Source organism: Leiobunum rupestre, chromosome 2 (assembly GCF_980474605.1).
Source record: "Leiobunum rupestre chromosome 2, qqLeiRupe1.1.hap1, whole genome shotgun sequence".
NCBI classification, from domain to species: domain Eukaryota; kingdom Metazoa; phylum Arthropoda; class Arachnida; order Opiliones; family Sclerosomatidae; genus Leiobunum; species Leiobunum rupestre.
Genome location: NC_143385.1, coordinates 60,098,656 through 60,112,503, shown reverse-complemented (window position 1 = coordinate 60,112,503; position 13,848 = coordinate 60,098,656). Strand labels below are relative to the sequence as shown.

At 32.0% G+C, this 13,848-nt stretch overlaps 1 protein-coding gene across 5 annotated transcripts in view; it reads left to right on the top strand.

The window, feature by feature from the left end:
• Positions 1-13,848, top strand: part of mri (BTB/POZ domain-containing protein mrityu) — a 320,586-nt gene that overhangs the window by 293,959 nt on the left and 12,779 nt on the right. For all 5 annotated transcript variants that reach the window (XM_090165924.1, XM_090165925.1, XM_090165927.1 and 2 more), the window contains one exon: positions 12,447-12,670. In XM_090165924.1, the coding sequence (XP_090022050.1) occupies positions 12,447-12,670 (224 nt within the window). The remainder of the gene's footprint in view (positions 1-12,446; positions 12,671-13,848) is intronic.

The window sequence follows — 13,848 nt, the reverse complement described above, 5'->3', positions numbered from 1 at the left end:
GTCGTCTGAAAGCGAAATTGCTTTGATTCGGTCGTCTGAAAGCGAAATTGCTTTGATTCGGTCGTCTGAAAGCGAAATTGCTTTGATTCGGTCGTCTGAAAGCGAAATTGCTTTGATTCGGTCGTCTGAAAGCGAAATTGCTTTGATTCGGTCGTCTGAAAGCGAAATTGCTTTGATTCGGTCGTCTGAAAGCGAAATTGCTTTGATTCGGTCGTCTGAAAGCGAAATTGCTTTGATTCGGTCGTCTGAAAGCGAAATTGCTTTGATTCGGTCGTCTGAAAGCGAAATTGCTTTGATTCGGTCGTCTGAAAGCGAAATTGCTTTGATTCGGTCGTCTGAAAGCGAAATTGCTTTGATTCGGTCGTCTGAAAGCGAAATTGCTTTGATTCGGTCGTCTGAAAGCGAAATTGCTTTGATTCGGTCGTCTGAAAGCGAAATTGCTTTGATTCGGTCGTCTGAAAGCGAAATTGCTTTGATTCGGTCGTCTGAAAGCGAAATTGCTTTGATTCGGTCGTCTGAAAGCGAAATTGCTTTGATTCGGTGGTCCGAAAGCGAATTTGCTTTGATTCGGTGGTCCGAAAGCGAATTTGCTTTGATTCGGTGGTCCGAAAGCGAATTTGCTTTGATTCGGTGGTCCGAAAGCGAATTTGCTTTGATTCGGTCGTCTGAAAGCGAAATTGCTTTGATTCGGTCGTCTGAAAGCGAAATTGCTTTGATTCGGTCGTCTGAAAGCGAAATTGCTTTGATTCGGTCGTCTGAAAGCGAAATTGCTTTGATTCGGTCGTCTGAAAGCGAAATTGCTTTGATTCGGTCGTCTGAAAGCGAAATTGCTTTGATTCGGTGGTCCGAAAGCGAATTTGCTTTGATTCGGTGGTCCGAAAGCGAATTTGCTTTGATTCGGTGGTCCGAAAGCGAATTTGCTTTGATTCGGTGGTCCGAAAGCGATATTGCTTTAATTCGGTCGTCTGAAATCGAACATTTGCTTTGATTCGGTCGTCCGAAAGCGATAATTCTTTGATTCGGTCGTCTGAAAGCCAAAAAGGGATTGATTTGGTCGTCTGAAATCGAACATTTGCTTTGAGTTGGTCGTCTGAAAGCGATATTGCTTTCAGTCGGTCGTCTGAAAGCGATATTGCTTTGATTCGGTCGTCTGAAAGCGTAAAGAACTTATTTTAGTCATCTAAAAGTTTTGATTTGATCGTGCTAACGCCATAAATCTTCGATTTCTATCATGTAATCGTATGAACTCGAAAATAATTTTTGATTTAGTTACGTAGCTTTTAAATTTCCCAACAAAAAACGTATTTTCCGAACGAGCGCGAATGAAGTAAAACGAAATTGCGTGGCGATCAGACCTCGCAATCTCGTCGAAGCGAAGGTCCTCTTTGTCACAGTCACGGCGGCGCTCGTCTCGAATATCTGGCGAGCGATGAAATAGGAGCCATCCCAGAATGACAATGTGACGAAAAAGAAATAATTTTGACGACCGAGTGACACGAAAGCAAACATCGCGGGCTCGACAGATAACTCGTATTGCAAATTGAGCCGCCTTTCGCCTTTAATAACGGCGACGCTCGAGTTAAAGTGACGACTCGGTACGCGGGACGCCGAGGGTTCAAATGCAATTTATTTCCTGTTCCATTTAGGTCTTGTTTCGGGACGACGTTTACTCGCGTGTGAGGCCGGAACGTTAACTACGTCAGGCAGCGCCATCCGGTAGCCCGCTCTGTAAACTAATTTCCGAATTTTAGCCTTCGAATAACTTGGGGGGGGGTCAAATGAAGTACTTTATCAGTTTATTTAATTTGTGTGGTATTTTTTGTCGATACTGTATTTATTATTTATACTTAGGGGAGAACGAGCCGAGTTTAATCCCAGCTTGTGACACGGTTGAAAGGGGTCTCCCACGGATTCTTCGGTTTCCCCTTTCCATAAAAACTTGTAGAGGTTAACGGTAATAGTGAGAGTAGGGAGCTGTTGGTTAGCGTGGCATGAAGGGCTTGCCACCACCCTCCTACGCATTGTAACCCGGTCATATGAATTAAAGGCATTATAAGTCGCTAGGTTACTTGGGTCTAAGATGGTGCCAAGGGTATTAGCCTAGCTTATTATTATTATTATTATTAAGGCCCAAATTTTTTCCCTTTTAGAGATTAACGTTAATAGTGAGTGTAGGTAGCTGTTGGCTCGCGTGGCTAGAAGACTTGGGCCTAGGCAGGGTTCGTACACCACCTGGAATGTTTCCAGATGGTCAGGGAATAGTCGGAGAATTTTGAAATGGTCCAAAAAAGTAAGGGAAATAAAATGACCCCGAAAAAAATTCAGGCAAATCAATTTTTGAAAGATGTATTAAAAATACATTATCAATAATGTTCAAGATTTTACTACAAAAATGGTCGGGCTAAATTTGGCCATTAGGTCAGGGAAAACCTGGAAATGTCAGGAAATTTAATTCCGGGAATTTTGTACGAACCCTGCTAGGCTGGTGCCAAAGGTATTAGCGTATAATCACTCGGTAAATTAAAAATAAAAATGTCATTACTTTTATGAAAATTATCTCGTTGGGGAAAGCTAAAAATATTTAGAAATATTTATATTAAGAACTATTTCAAAAATTAGAAACGTCATACTTATGTAAAAATTGATTATAGACTTATGTCTTTACGTTACTCATTTCAAAATTATCTCGTTAGGGGAAGCTTAAAATTCTTAGCAATATTTATATTAATATATTTAACTATTTTAAAAATTAGAAACGTCATACTTATGTAAAAATTGATTATAGACTTATGTCTTTACGTTACTCATTTCAAAATTATCTCGTTAGGGGAAGCTTAAAATTCTTAGCAATATTTATATTAATATATTTAACTATTTTAAAAATTAGAAACGTCATACTTATGGAAAAATTGATTATAGACTTATGTCTTTACGTTACTCATTTCAAAATTATCTCGTTAGGGGAAGCTTAAAATTCTTAGCAATATTTATATTAATATATTTAACTATTTTAAAAATTAGAAACGTCATACTTATGGAAAAATTGATTATAGACTTATGTCTTTACGTTACTCATTTCAAAATTATCTCGTTAGGGGATGCTTAAAATTCTTAGCAATATTTATATTAATATATTTAACTATTTTAAAAATTAGAAACGTCATACTTATGTAAAAATTTATTATAGACTTATGTCTTTACGTTACTCATTTCAAAATTATCTCGTTAGGGGAAGCTTAAAATTCTTAGCAATATTTATATTAATATATTTAACTATTTTAAAAATTAGAAACGTCATACTTATGGAAAAATTGATTATAGACTTATGTCTTTACGTTACTCATTTCAAAATTATCTCGTTAGGGGATGCTTAAAATTCTTAGCAATATTTATATTAATATATTTAACTATTTTAAAAATTAGAAACGTCATACTTATGTAAAAATTGATTATAGACTTATGTCTTTACGTTACTCATTTCAAAATTATCTCGTTAGGGGATGCTTAAAATTCTTAGCAATATTTATATTAATATATTTAACTATTTTAAAAATTAGAAACGTCATACTTATGTAAAAATTGATTATAGACTTATGTCTTTACGTTACTCATTTCAAAATTATCTCGTTAGGGGAAGCTTAAAATTCTTAGCAATATTTATATTAATATATTTAACTATTTTAAAAATTAGAAACGTCATACTTATGGAAAAATTGATTATAGACTTATGTCTTTACGTTACTCATTTCAAAATTATCTCGTTAGGGGAAGCTTAAAATTCTTAGCAATATTTATATTAATATATTTAACTATTTTAAAAATTAGAAACGTCATACTTATGTAAAAATTGATTATAGACTTATGTCTTTACGTTACTCATTTCAAAATTATCTCGTTAGGGGAAGCTTAAAATTCTTAGCAATATTTATATTAATATATTTAACTATTTTAAAAATTAGAAACGTCATACTTATGGAAAAATTGATTATAGACTTATGTCTTTACGTTACTCATTTCAAAATTATCTCGTTAGGGGAAGCTTAAAATTCTTAGCAATATTTATATTAATATATTTAACTATTTTAAAAATTAGAAACGTCATACTTATGTAAAAATTGATTATAGACTTATGTCTTTACGTTACTCATTTCAAAATTATCTCGTTAGGGGAAGCTTAAAATTCTTAGCAATATTTATATTAATATATTTAACTATTTTAAAAATTAGAAACGTCATACTTATGGAAAAATTGATTATAGACTTATGTCTTTACGTTACTCATTTCAAAATTATCTCGTTAGGGGAAGCTTAAAATTCTTAGCAATATTTATATTAATATATTTAACTATTTTAAAAATTAGAAACGTCATACTTATGGAAAAATTGATTATAGACTTATGTCTTTACGTTACTCATTTCAAAATTATCTCGTTAGGGGATGCTTAAAATTCTTAGCAATATTTATATTAATATATTTAACTATTTTAAAAATTAGAAACGTCATACTTATGTAAAAATTTATTATAGACTTATGTCTTTACGTTACTCATTTCAAAATTATCTCGTTAGGGGAAGCTTAAAATTCTTAGCAATATTTATATTAATATATTTAACTATTTTAAAAATTAGAAACGTCATACTTATGGAAAAATTGATTATAGACTTATGTCTTTACGTTACTCATTTCAAAATTATCTCGTTAGGGGATGCTTAAAATTCTTAGCAATATTTATATTAATATATTTAACTATTTTAAAAATTAGAAACGTCATACTTATGTAAAAATTGATTATAGACTTATGTCTTTACGTTACTCATTTCAAAATTATCTCGTTAGGGGATGCTTAAAATTCTTAGCAATATTTATATTAATATATTTAACTATTTTAAAAATTAGAAACGTCATACTTATGTAAAAATTGATTATAGACTTATGTCTTTACGTTACTCATTTCAAAATTATCTCGTTAGGGGAAGCTTAAAATTCTTAGCAATATTTATATTAATATATTTAACTATTTTAAAAATTAGAAACGTCATACTTATGGAAAAATTGATTATAGACTTATGTCTTTACGTTACTCATTTCAAAATTATCTCGTTAGGGGAAGCTTAAAATTCTTAGCAATATTTATATTAATATATTTAACTATTTTAAAAATTAGAAACGTCATACTTATGGAAAAATTGATTATAGACTTATGTCTTTACGTTACTCATTTCAAAATTATCTCGTTAGGGGATGCTTAAAATTCTTAGCAATATTTATATTAATATATTTAACTATTTTAAAAATTAGAAACGTCATACTTATGTAAAAATTTATTATAGACTTATGTCTTTACGTTACTCATTTCAAAATTATCTCGTTAGGGGAAGCTTAAAATTCTTAGCAATATTTATATTAATATATTTAACTATTTTAAAAATTAGAAACGTCATACTTATGTAAAAATTGATTATAGACTTATGTCTTTACGTTACTCATTTCAAAATTATCTCGTTAGGGGAAGCTTAAAATTCTTAGCAATATTTATATTAATATATTTAACTATTTTAAAAATTAGAAACGTCATACTTATGGAAAAATTGATTATAGACTTATGTCTTTACGTTACTCATTTCAAAATTATCTCGTTAGGGGAAGCTTAAAATTCTTAGCAATATTTATATTAATATATTTAACTATTTTAAAAATTAGAAACGTCATACTTATGGAAAAATTGATTATAGACTTATGTCTTTACGTTACTCATTTCAAAATTATCTCGTTAGGGGATGCTTAAAATTCTTAGCAATATTTATATTAATATATTTAACTATTTTAAAAATTAGAAACGTCATACTTATGTAAAAATTTATTATAGACTTATGTCTTTACGTTACTCATTTCAAAATTATCTCGTTAGGGGAAGCTTAAAATTCTTAGCAATATTTATATTAATATATTTAACTATTTTAAAAATTAGAAACGTCATACTTATGGAAAAATTGATTATAGACTTATGTCTTTACGTTACTCATTTCAAAATTATCTCGTTAGGGGATGCTTAAAATTCTTAGCAATATTTATATTAATATATTTAACTATTTTAAAAATTAGAAACGTCATACTTATGTAAAAATTGATTATAGACTTATGTCTTTACGTTACTCATTTCAAAATTATCTCGTTAGGGGATGCTTAAAATTCTTAGCAATATTTATATTAATATATTTAACTATTTTAAAAATTAGAAACGTCATACTTATGTAAAAATTGATTATAGACTTATCGTTACGTTACTCATTTCAAAATTATCTCGTTAGGGGATGCTTAAAATTCTTAGCAATATTTATATTAATATATTTAACTATTTCAAAAATTAGAAACGTCATACTTATGTAAAAATTGATTATAGACTTATGTCTTTACGTTACTCATTTCAAAATTATCTCGTTAGGGGATGCTTAAAATTCTTAGCAATATTTATATTAATATATTTAACTATTTTAAAAATTAGAAACGTCATACTTATGTAAAAATTGATTATAGACTTATGTCTTTACGTTACTCATTTCAAAATTATCTCGTTAGGGGAAGCTTAAAATTCTTAGCAATATTTATATTAATATATTTAACTATTTTAAAAATTAGAAACGTCATACTTATGGAAAAATTGATTATAGACTTATGTCTTTACGTTACTCATTTCAAAATTATCTCGTTAGGGGAAGCTTAAAATTCTTAGCAATATTTATATTAATATATTTAACTATTTTAAAAATTAGAAACGTCATACTTATGGAAAAATTGATTATAGACTTATGTCTTTACGTTTCTCGTTTGAAAAATGTCTCACTAGGCGGCGTGATGTACGGTAGTTAAGACTCGCGTCTACCTTTAGGAACAGCCCCCCGTAAAGGCGCATCTCGATATTCGACTATCTTTGCCTGAGTTTTCCGTCTGAGGTCACTTGAGTATTGATTAATTGATTCGCCGCCAGTCGTCGCTTTGCGCCATCTCCTCCTCGAGTATTGAGGGGGAGACAACTCATTTTGTTATTCTGTTTCCTTTTTCATACCAAGGTAGCTTCGCCTTCTCTGATAATGACGGATTTTTACGAGAGGGAGACGGAAAAAATCTTCCTTTAAGCCTTTGCTTGTTTGTTTTTGCGCGCGAAGCTAGACTCGCTATTTTAAGGCCTATTTTTGCGCATTCCTTATCTCGGGCCGGTAAAACTGGAAAGCAGTTGTTTTCGAAGTTATGTTCCAGTTTCATAGCGGTTATTTTGACCGCCTTTTAAAATGAAAAAAAATTAAATATAATACTTATATATAGCCTATTAGCATATGTAACATAATTACTCATAAGTGTGCCAGAAAGATCCTTTTCTCAATGAGACCTTGTTGCAAGGATATGACGTCACTTCCCAGTCGATGACGGTTTTATCCAAGGTTCTTACAAACGGCATCAAAACTAGTTCTGGCGGGGAGGAAAGGAAGTGAAAACCAGTTTTACGCGACGTTTGTCCGTATTTTCTGGGGTGGCTATGAAACAAGGTCTCATTAAAATTTTTAATACAGAGTTGTTAAACAGAGGCACACTTATGAGTATTTATGTTACATATGCTATTATATTATACAGGGTGTCCACTAGAAAACGAAAAAAGATAAATATCTGAAAAACTTTTTTTTTTAAATTTCAAATTCCTATGGAACATTCTACGTGCAGGGGGACCTTAATAGTGTAAAATGGAAGGACCTTGAACAATGTCTTCAAGGACATTCAAAAACTATCTCTAGAACCGTCGGGTTTACGGATTTGGTTCCAATTAGAAAGTTGTTGCTCGCCATATTATTAGTTCAAATAACTTAGGTTTACCCAATTTGACCAATCAGAAGGTTAATGAATTCAGTGTTTGATCATAAAATAATCTGATTAGTTTAATTTGACTTAATCAAATAAATACTGATTAGTTTACAACGGTTCAATTATGCCACCGTCGGCTACGATACCTGCTTGAGCTCGTTTAACGACGGAGTTCAATTATTCTAAAACTTGTTCTCATGACAACCAATCTTACAGAAATCGGTTCAATTCATTAACCTTCAATATCTCGGCTTCTGATTGGTCAAATCAAAGTTATTTGAACCACGTAACGGTCCTCGAGATAGTTTTTGGAATGACCTTGAAGACATGGTTCAAAGTCATTACATTTTACACTAGTAAATGTCCCCCTGCACGAGGAATGTCGCGTAGAAATTTGAAATTTTTAAAAAATACGTTTTTCAGTTATTTATCATTTTTCGTTTTTAGTGGACATCTTGTATATTATATCAAGAATGTATTTATTTATTCTCAGGGAGAATAAATATGTTGAGATTATTTTTAGCGTTTCTCCAATTCCACCCGTTGGAGCCCCCGGTATGCTCCTCCGCTTTAATAAAATCAAATAATACTGCAATGTCATTGGTTCTTAAAAATTACGTTTTCCGACGCGATTAACGCTGCTGCGAGGACGGAAAAAATAAGACCGCCTCCATTCCCCCCCCCCCCCCTTAGCGTGACGGGGTTAGGGCCTCAACGTGTCCGTCGATAGTCTCGACATATTCATTCTCCCTGAGAATAAATAAATACATTCTTGATAATATCTTGTAGAGAATTAGGGGTCGGGGATGGTTAACTTTTATTCAATAGATAAAGCTCTCAAAATTATTCGTAAAATGTTTTGATCAAGTAATTTATATTTCTGTATTATCCGATTAATTTTTTGATAAATTTGTAAAATTAATCGGAAAAATGACGTTTTTTCGTTAAAAAGCTCAAATTTTCCGAATTATACATGTTTTTTAATCATTTTCCGAAATATTAACAGGTAAATTTCTTTTTTTACATTTTTTTGCCGAAAAAATCAATTTAAACATGGATAATGCAGGGCTCCCAGAGGTCCTATAATTCCTATATAATCCTATATTTTCAAAAATGTCCTATAACATCCTATATTTATAGCAAAATCCCCCAAAAGTCCTATAAAATCCTATAATCTTGATATTTTGCCCATTTCAAATCCAACCACGCAGTGAAATTGCTAGATTTAGCTATAGGATAAATTCGTATACCAAGTCATTCTAGTCTATACTTTTGTTATTGTTAACATGGTTAGCTACTAGTATATTTTTTTGATAAAATGGTTAAATAGTTACTATTTTTAAGTTAAAATCAAAGATTTATTTCTCTACATATAGTTTTTGTATTTTAAATGCATAAAGTTAGTAAATAAAATAGCATAAATAGTCCTATAAAATCCTATAATTTTGTAAAAATAGTCCTATAAAGTCCTATAATTTTAGAAATATAATCCTATTTTTCCTATAAAAAATTTTAAGATTCGAGTGGGGGCCCTGATAATGATTAACCGTCCCCAACCTCTACAGATAATTTAATTGAATCATAAGTGCATAAATAGGTCATAAGGAAGTATTAATTTCCCTATGCTACGTTTTAAATACATTCTTCAGGGCTCCCACCAGGTCCCTAAAATGCCTAAAAGCCCCTACTTTTTTTCGAGGTCCCTAAACCACCATAAAATCGGGATTTGGTCACTAAATCACCCTATTTCTAGTACATTTGGTGAAAAGTACCATCGGCTTAAAATATTTCATAGAAAAGCGAAAAAAAACCCGATTTAATGTGATAGAATTATTACAAAAAATTTATAGTCATTTTTGGGATTGATAAGTTTTTTTGAAATTAAAACTATAAGTACTTAATTTTTGTGATAAAACATTTTTTGAAATTAAAACTATAAGTACTTAATTTTTGTGATAAAAATTTTTTGAAATTAAAACTATAAGTACTTAATTTTTGTGATAAAACATTTTTTGAAATTAAAACTATAAGTACTTAATTTTTGTGATAAAACATTTTTTGAAATTAAAACTATAAGTACTTAATTTTTGTGATAAAACATTTTTTAAATTAAAACTAAGTCAGTTTTAAAAATTTGCTGCTTTTAAAAGTTTAAATAAAGATCTTATTTTTGTTTATTAAAATGGTCCCTATTTGGTTCCTACTTCAAAATATTTGGTTCCTATTTCACCCTATTTCTAGCCAGAAAAATCCCCTATTTCCCTATTATTTTTTGAGATTTTGGTGGGAGCCCTGATTCTTGCTTAAATGGATACTTCGCTGGTAAGAGATGTGTATTATTTACTTCTGGTTGAATTAATGAACATTTGTTTTAAAAGAAAAATATTTCCCTCTTAACAGGGTTTGAAAACAACTTTAAAATTTAATCGGGTTAAAATGAGAAATTGACTTTTGCGAGTCGCAAATAAGAGATTTTTAATTAAATATTCAGTGAAGAAATTCTGACTCTTAATTTACTTTTCCATCTGGGATTATTTTTATCTTCACCCAATTCCTTCAAAAAATAAAAAATAGAGTTTTCGCTTTTGCAAACTGATGCTGACGTCTCATTAGGCCGATATTTTAATTTTAATTAAAACTAAATTAATTTTTTCGGTAAGCTTTAAGAATTAAAAGTTAATTTTATGAGTCCTTTAGTGCTATCAATTTTCCAAAAGAAAAAGCATTTTCACTAGGTGCTATTTTTTTCTAACCAAAATCTCATCAAATTCTAGCTTGATATTCTTATTTCCTATTTAGCTAAGTCCTAGTGTCCTTTTGAGTTCCAGGACCTATTTATTTTTGTAAAATTATCAGCTAAGACTTCATAGAATAGCAATCCCTAGAAACTAATCTGAAACTTAAATCTAAATCTACTAAACCCTTGTACGTATTTAGTTTTTGGCAACTACAACCTTGTACGTATTTAGTTTTTGGCAACTACACCCTTGTACGTATTTAGTTTTTAACAACTACACCCTTATACGTATTTAGTTTTTAACAACTACACCCTTGTACGTATTTAGTTTTTGGCAACTACAACGTTGTACGTATTTAGTTTTTGGCAACTACAACGTTGTACGTATTTAGTTTTTGGCAACTACAACGTTGTACGTATTTAGTTTTTGGCAACTACAACCTTGTACGTATTTAGTTTTTGGCAACTACAACGTTGTACGTATTTAGTTTTTGGCAACTACAACGTTGTACGTATTTAGTTTTTGGCAACTACAACCTTGTACGTATTTAGTTTTTGGCAACTACAACGTTGTACGTATTTAGTTTTTGGCAACTACAACGTTGTACGTATTTAGTTTTTGGCAACTACAACGTTGTACGTATTTAGTTTTTGGCAACTACAACGTTGTACGTATTTAGTTTTTGGCAACTACAACGTTGTACGTATTTAGTTTTTGGCAACTACAACCTTGTACGTATTTAGTTTTTGGCAACTACACCCTTGTACGTATTTAGTTTTTAACAACTACACCCTTGTACGTATTTAGTTTTTAACAACTACACCCTTGTACGTATTTAGTTTTTAACAACTACACCCTTGTACGTATTTAGTTTTTAACAACTACACCCTTGTACGTATTTAGTTTTTAACAACTACAACGTTGTACGTATTTAGTTTTTGGCAACTACAACGTTGTACGTATTTAGTTTTTGGCAACTACAACGTTGTACGTATTTAGTTTTTGGCAACTACAACGTTGTACGTATTTAGTTTTTGGCAACTACAACGTTGTACGTATTTAGTTTTTGGCAACTACAACGTTGTACGTATTTAGTTTTTGGCAACTACAACGTTGTACGTATTTAGTTTTTGGCAACTACAACGTTGTACGTATTTAGTTTTTGGCAACTACACCCTTGTACGTATTTAGTTTTTGGCAACTACACCCTTGTACGTATTTAGTTTTTGGCAACTACACCCTTGTACGTATTTAGTTTTTGACAACTACACCCTTGTACGTATTTAGTTTTTGACAACTACACCCTTGTACGTATTTAGTTTTTGACAACTACACCCTTGTACCTATTTAGTTTTTGACAACTAAACCCTTGTACCTATTTAGTTTTTGACAACTAAACCCTTGTACCTATTTAGTTTTTGACAACTAAACCCTTGTACCTATTTAGTTTTTGGCCACTAAACTCTTGTACCTATTTAGCTCTTGCCCACTAAACCCTTGTACCTATTTAGTTTTTGGCCACTAAACCCTTGTACCTATTTAGTTTTTGGCCACTAAACCCTTGTACCTATTTAGTTTTTGGCCACTAAACCCTTGTACCTATTTAGTTTTTGGTCACTAAACAATTGTACCTATTTAGTTTTTGGCCACTAAACTCTTGTACCAATTTAGCTCTTGGCAACTAACCCTTGTACCCATTTAGCTCGTGGCAACTAAACCCTTGTACCAATTTAGTTTTAGTCAACTAAAAAATATTCCTCGGGAACTCTTAATTTTAGTTGGTTGAAATGGACAACAACTAGGAAGAACTTAATGAATTTAAGAACTCTTAACGACGGTGGTTTTATTAATTTCAGAATGTTCGGTTCGTCGCTGGAGAATAATTTCACTCGTCCGAACGAAAGGGGAGAGTACGAGGTGGCGGAGGGCATCTCGGCCACCATCTTCAGGGCGGTGCTGGACTACTACAAGACGGGCTTAATCCGGTGCCCTCCCAGCGTCTCGGTGCCCGAACTCAGGGAGGCTTGTGATTACCTACTCATACCTTTCGATGCTCAAACTGTCAAATGCCACAACTTACGTGAGTCAAATACTTACCTCTGTTTATGCCCTCGCACCCAAAAACACATCGATCGGGAAATTAGGCCTACTGTACTTTGGCCTATTCCCAATAATTATGATCGTATTTTCATTCGTGATTTGATCGTTTCAACCGATATTTAATCATTTGAATCGTGAGTTAATAATCTCCTTCACGATTTGGTCATTTTATACTTTAAATCAGTTCAATCGCGATTTGATAATTTCAAACCTTTTTAATCATTTCAATTGCGATTTGATCATTTCAAAAACTCTTAAATCATCTCCAGTACTCGTTAATCATCTTCAGCACTCTTTAATCATCTCTAGCCCTCTTTAATCATCTTCAGCCCTCTTTAATCATCTTCAGCCCTCTTTAATCATCTTCAGCCCTCTTTAATCATCTTCAGCCCTCTTTAATCATCTTCAGCCCTCTTTAATCATCTTCAGCCCTCTTTAATCATCTTCAGCCCTCTTTAATCATCTTCAGCCCTCTTTAATCATCTTCAGCCCTCTTTAATCATCTTCAGCCCTCTTTAATCATCTTCAGCCCTCTTTAATCATCTTCAGCCCTCTTTAATCATCTTCAGCCCTCTTTAATCATCTTCAGCCCTCTTTAATCATCTTCAGCCCTCTTTAATCATCTTCAGCCCTCTTTAATCATCTTCAGCCCTCTTTAATCATCTTCAGCCCTCTTTAATCATCTTCAGCCCTCTTTAATCATCTTCAGCCCTCTTTAATCATCTTCAGCCCTCTTTAATCATCTTCAGCCCTCTTTAATCATCTTCAGCCCTCTTTAATCATCTTCAGCCCTCTTTAATCATCTTCAGCCCTCTTTAATCATCTTCAGCCCTCTTTAATCATCTTCAGCCCTCTTTAATCATCTTTAGCCCTCTTTAATCATCTTTAGCCCTCTTTAATCATCTTTAGCCCTCTTTAATCATCTTTAGCCCTCTTTAATCATCTTTAGCCCTCTTTAATCATCTTTAGCCCTCTTTAATCATCTTTAGCCCTCTTTTATCATCTTTAGCCCTCTTTTATCATCTTTAGCCCTCTTTTATCATCTTTAGCCCTCTTTAATCATCTTTAGCCCTCTTTAATCATCTTTAGCCCTCTTTAATCATCTCTAGCCCTCTTTAATCATCTCTAGCCCTCTTTAATCATCCCCAGCACTCTTTA